At 44.0% G+C, this 14,909-nt stretch overlaps 1 protein-coding gene across 6 annotated transcripts in view; it reads right to left on the bottom strand.

Moving 5' to 3' along the window:
- KCND3 (potassium voltage-gated channel subfamily D member 3) overlaps positions 1–14,909 on the bottom strand; it is a 278,188-nt gene that overhangs the window by 30,510 nt on the left and 232,769 nt on the right. For all 6 annotated transcript variants that reach the window (XM_081864942.1, XM_081864939.1, XM_081864944.1 and 3 more), the window contains exon 4: positions 2,840–2,941. In XM_081864942.1, coding sequence (XP_081721068.1) covers positions 2,840–2,941 — 102 coding nt within the window. The remainder of the gene's footprint in view (positions 1–2,839; positions 2,942–14,909) is intronic.

The following is a 14,909-nucleotide window of genomic DNA, read 5'->3' as shown; positions in this document are numbered from 1 at the left end:
TGCCCTTAGCAGCTGTGGAACAAACCACACGAAAATTTAGCAGGCAAACTTTTCCTCACCTGCAGATGCAGAGATTGAGAAAGCTTATCAGCCTACCATCTTTCAGATTGTTTCATGGTTCTGTTGAAAGGCATGCAAGTGACAAAAACTCATGTCACAATTAATTTTTGAAGTCTTCAAAAATTTATGATTGTTTTCATCACAGTACACTGCATCGTTTAGATTTCTGTAACTTTAAAATGGCCAGTTACCTCAAGTGAAGCTGAGCTAGCAAAAGAAAAGTTTGGAATACTAAAAAAAAAAAGGGGGGGGGAGTGTTCTAAGTCAAGGCAGATTTAAAACAAAACAGGTGCCAAGCTTCAGAAAGGGCTGGTGGACTGGAGAGAAGGTTTAGAGATTTCAGGCTTTCAACACCTTCAGCAACTGGATTTGTTATTTCATGGGTTAGAGGAGCCCTGCATTTTACTCTAACAATGTTGACTATGCATTGTACCTTTTATGGGCTTTAAAAGCAGGAAGCATCTCTTCAGCTTGAACGTAAGAATGGTATCCCAACCTTCTCAGCATGAATTATTGGAAATGAGAGCTGTAACACACACTATAGGTGCTACAGGGATGCTTCCAAAAATGGTCCTGCATAGCGTGTGATTCCTATTCTAGCTGCTCTATTGTCTTCTGCAGTTTATGAAGGAACTCACTACAAGCTGAATTAATGGTAACTCAAACTTTATTCATGATGAAACATGGGAGCCTGCACAGAGTAGTTACTCCTCTAGCCAGATCTCCAAAAGCTGGCTTCCTGGGATGGAGCTGTTTCTCTTGAAGGTGTCACATGTCAGACATTTAGTTGACAATACATAAATTACAGTTGCACAATGGAGAAATAAATTGGAACCACATGGGAGAGTTCGTGTGTTTCTCCTGGGTGCTGGTGTGAGCAGCTCCAGGTTCTCATGACCTAGAGTGGGTACCCTACCCTTCCCACATTGAAAGCACACATTCTTTGCAATTTTTAACACACCCTCTGCACCAGTTTCCTAAGCATGTGGAAGCCCCAAGGAGGTTTGTGCCAGAGTTTGTGCCAGAATGAAAAGAAAACAAGAACCTGGCTTCTGCAGAGGGAAGGAACAACTTCTTAATGGCCATGGTGCCCTGTGTTTAGGCAGAATTCACCTCCCGCAGCAAGAGGAGTGGGCCAGAATGATTAGAGAGTGTGTTGCATCACAGTTCATTGGGCTTTTCAAACATCCAAGGTCTCCATGCCTTGTAAACTGCTGAGCTATTAGCACCAGCCTTGGCTGTTGGCAGAGATGTGGAGGTCCATGTGCACATCTTCATGTTATGGCTTAGAACACTTACCACACGAAGGCCATTCTCACTGGTATCCCCATAGCAACCATAGTAGGTGCTGCTTTGATCCTAAGCTCCCTTGATTTCAAAATAACTGAACCTCCAGTTAAGTGTTCTCATACTCATAGTGTCAGGGCAGGCTGTGGTGCTTACTAACAGGTGTAGCGATTGCTGTGTCAAGCATTTTCTGTTATAATGAGGCCCACGTGTGACAGATCAGATGAGTGAGCAAAGACACACGAGCTGTGCATTAGGTTGCCTCCATTAGGCAATTTTCCTTGACTGAGAACTGCTTTTTTTTAAAAAAAAAATCCTTGAAAATGTGTTAATACTTGCTCTGGCCTTGATCGGGCTTAATATAACAACCAGCTCATACTGATGTTACATCTGCTGAGAAATCTGATGAACTTCACACTTTCCTCCCTTTCACTGAGTTACTAATATTAGCTTCAAAACACTTTGCTGTTAGATGTGAAACAACCACAGTGACAGGTAGTTTGTGTGGGTAATGCTAGGAGATGTTCCATCCTGCAGGACTGAAACCTTCAAGTCCTCATTGGCTGGAACATAAACATCTACAGTTACTGCTGTTTTCTGATATTTTCTGTATAGCTTGCCTTTGGTTCCCTCCAGATTTTGTTGGACTCCAACTCCCAACAGTCTCAGCTGTATAGCCAATGGCCAGGAATGATGGGAGTTGTGGTCCAAGAACATATGGAGGGCCACCAGTTCCCCATCTCTGTACCACCTCAGCTACTCCTGAGTCAGAGTACAAGCTGCTCCTAATGGCTATGCAGCATTTAGCCATTTCTGTAGATAGTATAGCTCAGGCATCCCCAACCTTCGGCCCTCCAGATGTTTTGGACTACAATTCCCACCATCCTGACCACTAGTCCTGTTAGTTAGGGATCATGGGAGTTGTAGGCCAAAACATCTAGAGGGCCGCAGGTTGGGGATGCCTGGTATAGATAGCTTGTTCATCCTTAAAAAAAACACACACATGCCCCAGAGATTTAGCTCCCTCTCTAGACAACCCATTTCATTGCTAAACTGCTCTTGGAGCTAAGAAGTCCTTCTTAATGTAAAGCCTGAAGCTAATGTTTTTATAAACCCTGATGAGGGTTCTATCATTGATGTAAATTCTCTAAATTTGCTCCAGCAACATTTACACTAGTCTAAATATATTGAGAATACCAATCACAGATCTGGATTATTGGTACTCTTTGTCTTTCTGTCACCATTAAAGACCAATCCTGTGCTTTCCACAAAAAGCCCAGTATGCTTCCGTTACAACTCTTTCCTTTTGCGGTTGTATTCCAGCTACCTACATTTAGCGCATACAGTAAAATTATAGCATAATTATAGCACAGCTCAAGCCTGCCTACGATACTGACATAGGGAGCGACAATGGAAGAAGAAGAAGAAGAAGAAGAAGGGGTGGATATGCTTTCAACATTCCTCTGAAAGGGCTTGCTTTTCCTGTACATACCGTCAACTCCAGGGCTTCATTAAGGAGGCCATTGCGCTTACTGTGAAGGTAGGCGTTGGAGCTGCCAGTCTTGGCCACACGGATCCTGGCCAGCCGGGCTTTCTGTGGAAGGAAGCAAGGTGGGGAGTAGGTTAGACTTTCATCTATATATCAACCTTAATTTCTTTTGTGTGAGTGATAACCATGATTTGTCTTCAGTTTTTGTTGCTTTAGAAGAGATATACTTTTCATCATACTGTACTTGTTGACAGTTTTATTATTTCCTACTTTTTTTTAAAAAAAATACATGTGTCTTACTAGTTTTACTTTCTGAAAGAAGGGATGTGGGTGGCACTGTGGTCTAAACCACTGAGCCTCTTGGGCTTGCTGATCATAAGGCCGACTGTTTGAATCCCCGTGATTTTTTTTACCTTACTTTCTGAAAAGGAAAAGCTTTGTTATTTATTTTTTTAAAACTGTTTTTTATTCATGGAAGAGGAACATGACTGAAGCAAGAAACCAGGATTTCCAATGAAACATAAGACTGTGTGTTCTTCCAAAATTCCTGAGGTCAGATGTTGGGAGGAGCTGGGTTTGTATTCTGAAAACTATAGAATCCTGGATCAGCCTTGAGTCTCAGTTGTGCTGTGTATTTAAAGCGGTATCATACCACTTTAAACAGTCACATTGAAAGTTCCCAAAGAATCTTGGGATCTGTAGTTTGGTAATGGTGCCAAGAGTTGTTAGGAGACCAGTATTCACTTCACAGAGCTACAATTCCCAAAGTTCCTTGGGAAGATGGATTGACTGTTAAACCACTGAGAGAATTGTAGCTCTGTGAGGGGAAGTTGGATCTCTTAATAACTTTCAGCACCCTTAGCAGACCACAGTCCTCAGGATTCTCTGGGAGAAGCTATGGCAGTCTACAGTGGTATGATAAATTTATAGTGCAGATGCAGCCTAAGACTCATTGGATGACCTGGGTCAATTCAGTATCTCCTAGCTTTATTCAAACGTTAACTTGGAATATTGATGCACTATCTCGAAAAGTTATTAGGAAATAAAAAAATGAAAGCATTTTCTACATTTATGGTACAGTCTTATGCACACTAACTTCAATTAGTGGCACTTACTCCCATGGTAATGCACTATGGGTTGGGCTGTAACGGCACAAACATTAGCATGTGGATTTTATGTATTTTAGGGTTTTGACCCATTCTTCACTGTAAGGTCTCAAGGTAGGTTACAACAACAACAAAACCAATAAAAGAAGTAAAACAGTTGATATACAATTATAAAAACAAGTAAAACGATTCCAAGTGAAAGCAGCACAGCATAGATTAAATGAAACAGAAGAGGAGGGTCACATGAAAATGCCTTAACTATCAAAGACGAGGGTGGAAACAGTTAAAGAGTAGCAGTGGCACAATCCCTTTCCTAGGACCATCAGAAACTCCCAAAGTCAAGAGCCATCTTGTTTTTGCTTCACACAGCAAAAGATATTAGGGTGGCCCTGTTTATTTTTCTACCCTTCCCTTCTTTAGCATCCTGTATGAGGAAGACTTATGTGAAACTAGAAAGGTATCTCCGTATTTTGTGCCTTTCAGTTGGTCATAGTAAAAGACATGCGATGGCTGCTGTTTAGATTCTTTTCTTGTTGTTGTTGTTGTCATCATCATAACTGAATCTATTTTTCATATTTTGATTATTCTAAGACACCAATCACTCTTATTTTCCCATACGTATTAAGCTTCGTTTTCTCCTGAAACCCATCCAGCAATTTAGTGGGAGAAAAGTTAAACTGTGTTTCATTGTGCTTTCAGTAACTGGCTCTGATGCTTGAAATCTTTTGTGAAACATTTTGAATTCAGCAGCACCTTTTGGGCACACAAACTGTGCCAGTGTTACCAAGGTTACAAAGCATCTATCTCTGCTGATTACAAAAAGAAGGCTCTCTCTGTATGAAGAGAGGTCAGTTTGTGTCCCCCACTGAAATATACTTGGAGTCAAGTGTGGATTTCATGCTCTTTATTCAGCTCATAGTAGTGAGGAATGAAAGTCCCCCCAAAATATCTGCTTCATATACATTATTTACACAATGGGGCGCATGTGATTGGCTAATTCTGGGATTCTCCTGTAGGCCAATCAGGGTGCGGATTCACTTCCACCTGGAGCTGGATTGGGTGGCTCCTGCGGACCAATCATACTGCTGCATTGTTCTAGGACCGATCAGACTGCTGCTTTCTGGACCCTATTGTTCTAGGACCAATCAGACTGCTGCATTCTGAATCCTATTGTTCTAGGACCAATCAGACTGCTGCCTTTTGGATCCTATTCAACTCAGTACATAACACCCCCCCACACACATATATGAACACACACATATAATTAACTGGTGTCAGATGTGGGTGCCCTCTCCCCAATAATTGCATATAGAGACGCTTATTTTTGTGGAACAGGGAAATGAGCAAGTTATTCACAGAGTAATTGACATAATGAGAAACAGCAAACAAAAGTCATTATTTTAAGAAGCTGCTATAAGACCAATGATCCATCTAGCTTAGTACTGCCCATACAAGTCAGCAGCTTTTTATTTCGTAGCAACAACTTATTGGTCAATTTTTACACAAAAAAGGTCTGTCAGTAAGTTACAACATTTTAAAGAACATAATCATGGATTTTATGTGTGACAATGATACAATTGATATCAACAGAACAGTTAATTAAACAGTTGGTCTGTGAGCATTTAGAAAAGGGATGCTGTGATTATTAAGACCCAGCATGGGTTTCTCAAAAATAAGCTATGCCAGATGAATCTCTCATATATATATATATATGAGTTACAAGCTGGATGGATCAGTGCAATGCTGTGGATGTAGGATATCTTGATTTCATTAAGGCTTTTGACAAAGTCCCCCATGATATATGGGACATGTTAGGTGGATTTGTAGTTGGTTGACTGACCACACCCAAAGAGTGCTCATTAAAGATTCCTCATCAGACAGAAAAAAAGTGGCAAGTGGGGTGCCACAGGGTTCTGTCCTGGGCCTGTTGTTCAACATCTTTATAAGTGACTTGGATGAAGGAATTGAGGGGATGCTCATCAAATGTGCACATGACACCAAACTGTGAGGGGTAGCTAATGCCACAGAACATCTAATCAAGGTTCAGTATGACCTTAACAGAATGGAGAACTGAGCCCAAATTAACAAAATGAAATTAAAAAGGGACAAATGTAAGGTTCTACACTTAGGGTACACAGGCTTCTTGTATGACTTGGCTGACTAGCTTGATCCACTATTTGGGATCCTTTTATGCTGTGCCTGTTTCCCCCCACTCATACAACTAGGTAGCTTTAAATTCTGGACTTAATTGTCATAGGAGGAACCGCTTATGAATATTACTTACCTCAAAGTTAATCAACTGAGCCATGGTGAATTTGGGTGTTTGCTTTGCTAAGTAGAGCCCTGCTCCCCAAGTCCTGCTCAGAGGGCACCCCTGGATCTGTTGAGGACTGCACAAAGGTTGTCCTGTATTGGGGTATGGATAGGTTTGCTGATCTTTTGATACTTTTAGATTACATGTAAGCAGGGACGTGGGTGGCGCTGTGGGTTAAACCACAGAGCCTAGGACTTGCCAATCAGAAGGTCGGCGGTTCAAATCCCCGCAGCGGGGTGAGCTCCTGTTGCTCGGTCCCAGCTCCTGCCCACCTAGCAGTTCGAAAGCACGTCAAAGTGCAAGTAGATAAATAGGTACCGCTCCGGCGGGAAGGTAAACGGCGTTTCTGTGTGCTGCTATGGTCCGGCAGAAGCGGCTTAGTCATGCTGGCCACATGACCCAGAAGCTGTACGCCAGCTCCTTCGGCCAATAAAGCGAGATGAGCACTGCAACCCTAGAGTCAGTCACGACTGGACCTAATGGTCAGGGGTCCCTTTACCTTTAAGCAGTAGGCAGAGTACACTTTGTCCAATCCATATTCTGCATGTGAGCATACTGCAGCCTTTGCCAACACCTTCCAGATGTTTTGGAGTACAACTCCCATCAGCCCCAGTCAGTGCTGGTTGGGACTGAGGGAAATTGTAGTCCAAAACATCTGGAGTGGATTGGCAAAGGTTGTAATATACTCACATGCACCAGGATCCTGGAGGGAACCAGAATAATGAAGGCTGGTATATTATATGCTGCCTATGAAACTCAACTCTCAGAAACTTGTCACACAGCCCCTAGTTCATCTTTCCTTTCTTTGAAATAGCTGAGGTTTAAACAAAGCTGTTAAGTTAATTTGCAGTTAACATAATGAGTCTGTGGGTTGCATTCTAACTCATTTCCATAGACTACCTACTGGAGTTCAGCTCACTGTACAGCCACCCACCCCCAGCAGCTGAGCTTCCATTATAAGGGGCTGATTGCTTTTGATTTCTCAATGCCCTCTATAGTCAGAGATCCACAGGACAACCCAGAATATGCTTTTGAGAGGCTCAATGTACTTGTCACACTCAGAGATATCTTTCACATGTAGTCAGAGCTGAATGGCAGCCACTCTTCTGACACAGTCCCATGTGTGCTGTGTATGAACAATGCAGGTTACATGGGTCTTAAGCATGCTGAGTGTATAGAAAAGACTCACAATCTGCCCCACCATTCACTTACAGCTGCAGCCACTCCCTGAAAAGCTGCTCATGAACAAACAGCTATCAAATGGCTGGTTAAACAACAAAAAGATTAAATTAAAAAACAACATTAGCCCAGGTACATATTTGAAAAACTATAATAAAGCAGAATTTTAATTTAGCCATTTAAATACTAAATAGGTCAGTGTGTCATACTTTTTATTTGTCCAATTCCTAGCAGAACTTGTCTTGTTTACCTCTGTGTTGAATAAAGACATTGGTAAACTGTAAATATGTCGGGGGAGGCAGAAACTGGCTTTCCATTGTAGGGATTAAAATGGCCTCTTTTTGACTACTGGACACCAGGGCTGGCCCTACCAGTTGGCAGAGTGGAATAGGCAGATGATGCTTTGGAGGGCGCTGTGCCCCGGAAGTGGAAGCGCCGCAGCAGAGCGAGACTGTCGCAGTGAAGATCAGGTAGGAGCTAGGGTCCTGCCTCCACTTGGGCTGGCAGCAGCTCGGGCTCAGGCTGCTCTGTATACCACTGCCAGCCTGAGTTGGGAAAAGAGGCATACAGGCGCGGCGTCCCTGCCTGCCTGCACACCTCTTTCTCTGGCTTGGGCTGTCCTCTTTTTTGCTCTTCAAGATATGGCAACCCTAGACAATACACAATGACCGCTCCCCGCATAAAAATGGGGGGCGCCCTTTGCGTGGACGCGCACAGCCCCTGGATCTGGAGCGGCTTCATCACCATAGGCTTGGCTTCGCCTTCCCTCAGGTGGGATACCTGGAGGTCTCCGCCTACCTCAGTCAGCTGTCCAATCCCACCTGGGGGAAGCGCAGAGGAGGCCAGGCCAGGTAGGGGAGGGATACCTGCCCACACAATAGAGGGAGGATCTTACCTGGGAATCCTCACTTGGATCCAGAGCTTCTCCCACCCTACCCACCCTCAGTTAATGCTTTGTTTTGCAGATTAACTTTTCTTCACAGGTATGCGGGCGCTGCTACGTCAAGGTCGCTGTTAAAGGGCCGGAAAGGAATTTCCCTGCATTGGCAGGTTTTGCCTTTCCCGTAGCAAAACGTCACAACTTTGGCGGTATCAGGCCTTGGGCGGAATCCTTTACTCCATCTTCCTCTTTGCGGTGGCGATACCAGGGTTCCCCGTTAAAGGGGTTTCTGAAGGGAGGCTTTGACCGTACGCCGAAAGGTCGTCATTGCTCTCCCCTGAGGCGGCGGCGTAACGGGGGCGGCTATCTCTGCTTGAACATATGTTCTCCAGAGCCGAGCCATCCCCCCCCCCCACTGGATAACCCTGACACTCCCTAGGTCCCCGGCTGGGGACTGGGGAGGGATAACGCCCAATGCCTGAGCCAAGGTCTACCCACATTTGAAATTTAATAAAGTTGTGGCCAATTTAATCCCATAGCACGTTGTCTTGAGTCGTTATTCCACATGCCGGGGGGGGGGGGGCTGCTCAGGATCTGGCGACTCCGCCTGTCCATGCAATATACTGAGCTCAGTGTGGTGCAGGAGTAAAAAGAACTGAGGAGGAGCAAAGCAACTGTGAGCTCCTCTCCAAGAACCTGCATATTTGTGTAGTAACAGTAAACCATAGATACTGGGGGGGGGGGGGAAGTGTCCACATTTGATTTTTAGTTACAGGGCTGAACAGAATCATAGTGACTAATGCAAGTATCAGGTTCAGAATAGACCTCTTTAATCAAACAGCTTTTAAACTTCTGCTGATTTGCCTGGATACTAGATTGCTTTTCTTCATCTATGAAGAATTTTGTACCCCCGTACCTAAGTTGTTTCTCATCTTGCTGTGCGCACTTGCAATACTTGTACTGCATGCCATAGCAATAACTTCCCTTTGATTTGTTTTGCAGTCTGTTCTCGATGCACATTTACTCGGAAATAAATCCTACTCAGCTGAACAGAGCTTCCACCCGCATACATGTGCAACAGGTGTGCGGCATTTCAGCACAATCTATACCATCTATATATACCCAGGCACTGATTTCAGTGAGACTTTCTCCAGATAAGTGGGTATAAGATGGCAGCCTTAATTGCCTAAATGTCATTAAAGGTAATAATTATACAGTTAACTGCAAAATAATAAAAATTGACTACACTGAACTGTGCATGCCAGGGTCCTATAGCACTCTCTTCCCTTTAATATGCCATGCCAAAAAGACACACAATGTAGCAAGGGGTAAATAGCTGCTATGGACACTTCTGAACATGAGCCAAGAAACATTATTAGTGTTTATGCATCAGTGAGTCTGGCACTCTATTAATAAGAATTGTTTAACCTTTTGAACTCTAACGTACATACACAATTTCTCAGGCAATTATGCGTCTCAAATACAGATTGGTCTCAGTTTGGTTACACAGAAGAAGCCAAAAGTCAGCTATATGTGGAGCTTCAAGGTATAGCAGAGAGTCATGAAATTTGTTATTTACGGACAAGGATCAGCAACATGGTGCCCATGGGGCCACAGAGGCTTTCCTTGGCACCCACAGGGTCCTCTCCCCTTTTCAAAATTAGTCTTGAAAGAAGCATTCTATTGTAGCCAATATAATAGGGTACAGTCTGTGCTCTGTTGCGGTGTGCGCATGGTGCCCATGACAGTTTTTCTGGTTTGCAAATATGCTCAAGTATCCAAAAAGGTGAGAAATGCTTGCTCTGGAAGCTAATGTTGAGTGTTCTGAAATAAGGGACATTTTTGTCCTGCTATGTGCTGTTAGCTTGCTATATTCTTTTCTAATAGTATCATTCTGGAATAAGGTGGGAAGGAAAAGTAGAGTTGGGTGTCATCAGCGTACTGGTGACACCAAATAGCCAAATTCCTGTCAACCTCTCCCAGTGGTTTCATGTAAGTATTAAATAGCATGGGGGGCAGAACATAACCCTGAAGGACTTGCCTCTACAGGAAAGGAGTGAGTAAAACAGTGCCTCCAAGTTCCATCCCAGCAAGGTGCATAGCTGTCAACTTTTCCCTTTTCTTGTGAGGAATCCTATTTGGAATAAGGGAATTTCCCTTTAAAAAAAGGAAACATTGACAGCTATAGCAAGGTGGCCCATAAGGACATCATGGTCCATGGTATCAAAAGTCACCAAGAGGTCCAGCAGATCCAACAAGGACACCCACACCTACTCTAGTTCCCGACGTAAATCATCCACCAAGGCAACCCAAACCATCTCTGTCCCATAACCAGGCTTGAAACCAGATTGAAATGGATCTAGGTGATCAGCTTTCTTCAGAAACCCTTGGAGCTGAGATGCTTAGCTGAGATGAAACTCTTCAAGAGATGTCATCATCACATTGTTAAGGTCATATCAACAAGCCCCCCCCCCCCCGAATCACCATTTAAAAAATGTTTGTGTGCATTTTCCCAACATGATGGTTGGAACTTTTCTGCCCATTCTACAAATGGAAAATTTGCACACACACAAAGGCATTAAAGCATGCACACGCATACATGACGCAACACACCAGACTATGCATCGTAGATTTCATTCTGGTTCTCATCTGTTGCTATCTAATGGGCTATATACTGTAATGCTAATCTAGTAAATAAATCACTTTCTATGGTGAAGGGCACAGAAAGATCACTCCCGCAATGGCGATCAACTTAGGTTCACTTCCAAGGCCATATTATGAAAATGAGGAGCTACAAATAATTGATGTTACCACTCATGACCAATGTTTAGAGGAGGTATTATTATTTTCAGCCCCTTCCTTCTTACATCTAATGCCACTCAGGGCAGGATTTTCACTCTAATCGTAATCCTAGATACGGTATCTGTATTTTTACAGTACTTTAGTATTTGGGTGGGTGCTGTTTTGAGCGTACTTTATCATTTGCAAGGTAGTTGTGGGTGGTGGGTGTCTTTTCCTTTCAACAAATGTTTCTCCAGTACGCTGCAACCTCCTAGCTGCCTGCAAGCTCCATGGGAAGATTCACCTCATGATATCTTTCCCTTGGCTTAAATTGAAGCAACAGAGCATCACTTATCGGTATCCTTGTTCTTTTGGTTTTTAAAGAAAACCCTTTTCTTTCTTTATCCCCTTAAAAAAAATGTACATGTATATGCCACTTTTTAATCTTTTGAGCCTCAAAGCAGCTTACAATAAAAACAATCGAAGATCATTATAAGAACAAAATTGCTATAAAAACACACAGTAAAACAGTAGCAGCAGAATTTCAAAAATACAAATGACAGTGGCAAATCCATTACTAAGGGTTCAAATTGTTCTGGTACAACAGGTTAGTTATGAAGACTTGCTCCGTCTTTGCATGTGGGGGTGGGGCTACTACTGCACACTGAATATCTCATACATTCAGTCTGCAACTGAGCTAAGATTCTTCAATTGCTCATTATGAAGCTAAGGGTGAATTCTAGATAGCCATTGGGCAAAGTTTTATCATAATGGGTAGTGTTTATGTACAATGTATAACTTAAATTATTGGCTGCAAACTTTCAGCAGAGATCAGGTGCCAAACCTGCTGATTTGAGTATCTGGGAAATCTGTTATTTTAGCTTCCTCCGTACATTGCCTTCCAGATTTGGTAATGTTCATGTCAACAAGCTGTAGTCTCCTAGCAACTTTCCCTGCCATTTCCACACTAACAGCGTACTTGCATGTATACACACAGTGATGTGCTCATCGAAGGGATCAGGAGAGGAGAAACAGCTGCACCAAAACAACATCCAAAAATAGGGTTTACAGGCTCTTATCACACTAGCATTTGTGAATCACCGCCACGAGATATTGATTTTCTTGAAGGCACATGCAGCCAATCAACCAATATGTTTTTCAGCTTCTACAAATCTCTTTCCCAAGAATATCAGGTCGCACCGTGGCCTTAGAAATCAGCTCAAATGACTCAAAATAAAACAAAGAACAAACCTAATCTTCAAGGCGTAACATTATGTTCCTACTGGGATTCTGTGTGAATGTGCTGTGTTGAAACCAGATTTGAATATTTCAGTGGGGCACCATGACTGGAGATTATAGTACAGTAGAAGGTGCTAAAGAGTAAGAGGAGGAGCAGAGAATACAACGAGGAATGTAACGAGGCACATGTGAAGTGGCCTGTGGTCACTGCTTCTGCCACCCCCTCCTGCAAGGATGCCCAGGCTGCCTCAGCCCACTGTCACCACCTGAAAGGGCACCCAGGTCCCTGCCCACCTGCTCACTACCAGCCGCCCACTGCCTTACCTTCACCGGCTCTCCGCTGGTACGATGAGGCCAACATGCCATGAGGCCTCCATTGAGGCTTACTACAGCCACAGACGTTCTTCTGACAGTGTGGCCAGGCTTCTGGAAGTATGTCTGCAGCCGCAGTGGGAAGCCTCACAGTGTCGGAGGATGCCTTGGCTTTGTCGTGGTGGCAGCAGCAGAGAGCTAGCAAAGGTAAGGCAGTGGAAGGTGGGTGCAGCCTGGGTGCCCTTGCAGGTGGCGGTGGCGGCAGGCCAAAGTGGCCTGGACAGGTTTGTAAATGGCGGTGGTAGGCCATGTCATGCCACATTGCACACACATCTTGGGGGAAGGTCTTTTCCACTCCCTCAACTTCTGAGGGGCTCAGCCCCCTGCTGACAAATATTGAAGGGGCAGAGGACACCTCGGCCCTATAGAGTTGGTGCCAGTGGCATGATTACACAGCCCAAGCAACATTTATCATGATGCCATCCCATTCAGTACATCATCCCTGACCAGCAACAATGTGACTGGTCTGGGAAGGAGAAAGAAGCAACAGTGGGGTGGTGGTGGTGGGGGCAATGGAGGCAGACAGCCCTGAACAGGGTTAAAGAAAAAGTAATAGAAAGGCTTGTCTCCAACTTGATTATACTCAGAAAAGACCATGGAAAGTAAGGAACCCAAGTTATTTATGCCCATTCATTTCAATGGATTAACATTGGATGTGACCCTCAATATATTAGAGAAATATTTCTGTTCCATCAAAACTACTATCTTCAATGGGAAATTGGGACAGCCCAGAAGAGCTCAGGTTTGCAACACCTTTACTAAATACAAGGTTTTTCTGTGCTGATTCTCTCCAGATCCCCTCCCCCCACTGGTGAATAAGCATCATCTGCATAATTGCCCCGGACACTCACATCAACTCTTTCTGTAGCAACTGCCAGAGTGTAATTAAATAGTTATTGCACGTTAATGTGCAGCCAAGGGCAGTTTTAAATTTACTGTATGGGTCACTAAAACATGGCAACTGCAGGTCATCTAAAAATGTTCTGAGATGTAATTTCTTCTTTTTTGTCAGGGTACACACACAACTTTGAAAAAAACAGAGAGATGGGCCTTAAACTCATTTAGCCCGAAAAGTGTCTGCTAATTTTCATCAAACTGCAATGATCAGAGGCTTCTTATTATGTGACCCCTTTCCCTTTGGAAAGGAAAAGATCTTCAGCTTTAAAAGAGAACTGTGTGCCAAGAAGACGAGAAATGAAACAAATCCCCACATTTTGCTTTCATTTATTTGCCAAGATTTCTTCCTAGATCGTCACCTGGGTGATGTGAACAGAACTTTTGTGCCCCCACTTATCAGATGGTGCTTTTGCAGCCTGATTGTGGACTGCTCTCCCCTGGGAGGCTCGCCTGGCACCTTCATGACAAATCTTTAAGCAACAGGCAAAAACATTTCTCTATAACCAGGCCTTGGGCTGATTAACATTCTATGGCTTGCTCACCGCTGCCAGACACCACCTGCTCACTGCCTGCCCACTGCTCTCCACATGAGCTGGTGGAGGTACTGTACGGTGGTGGCGAGTGGGTAGGTGGCAGTGGAGGGCAGGTGGCGGTGGTGGCAGCAGGTGGGCAGACATGTGGCAGGCAGTGGGAAGTGGGCGAGCAGCAGCGGTGGTGAGTGGGCAAGCATCTGCACTGAGGCTTCCCTGTGTTGGTTTCAGAGCCTCCACTGATGGCAGCCAAGCTTTCTCCAAAATCGGTAAAGTGGTACCTTGGTTTACAACCATAAACCATTCCAGAGGTCCGATTGTAAACCAAAACAGGTTGTAACCCAAGGCGCACTTTCGCCAGTGGGGCCTCCCCCCCCCAATGGGTTGTAATCCAAAAAAAAATGGGTTGTAATCCGAAAAAAGGGACACACACTTCCAGTTTGACGTGGTTGTAATCCAAAACAGTTATAATCCAAAGCGGTTGCAAACCAAGGTACCACTGTATTAATTCCTCCCAAATTCCTTCTATTTCTCCCCACTTTATCCAAGGATAAAATATGGCTGTGGCTGACTTTGATGAAGCAACAGCTGCCAAGCCATAGGAGAAACCAAGGAACATCAAGGAGAGATGTAGACCACAAGGAGGTAAGGAGTAAGCCACAAATCGTGAGCATGCTTTCGTTTCCTGTTCTGTTCTCACAGACAAAGATGGGAAGCTGCTGCTGCTGCTGCAGAATGCCTTATTGGTCCATGAGAACATTAGTACGTAGAGTCC

This window comes from Podarcis erhardii (assembly GCF_964252035.2).
Source record: "Podarcis erhardii genome assembly, chromosome: 6".
Classification (NCBI taxonomy): domain Eukaryota; kingdom Metazoa; phylum Chordata; class Lepidosauria; order Squamata; family Lacertidae; genus Podarcis; species Podarcis erhardii.
The sequence above is the reverse complement of the archived record's forward strand: the minus strand, read 5'-3'. Positions and strand labels throughout refer to the sequence as shown.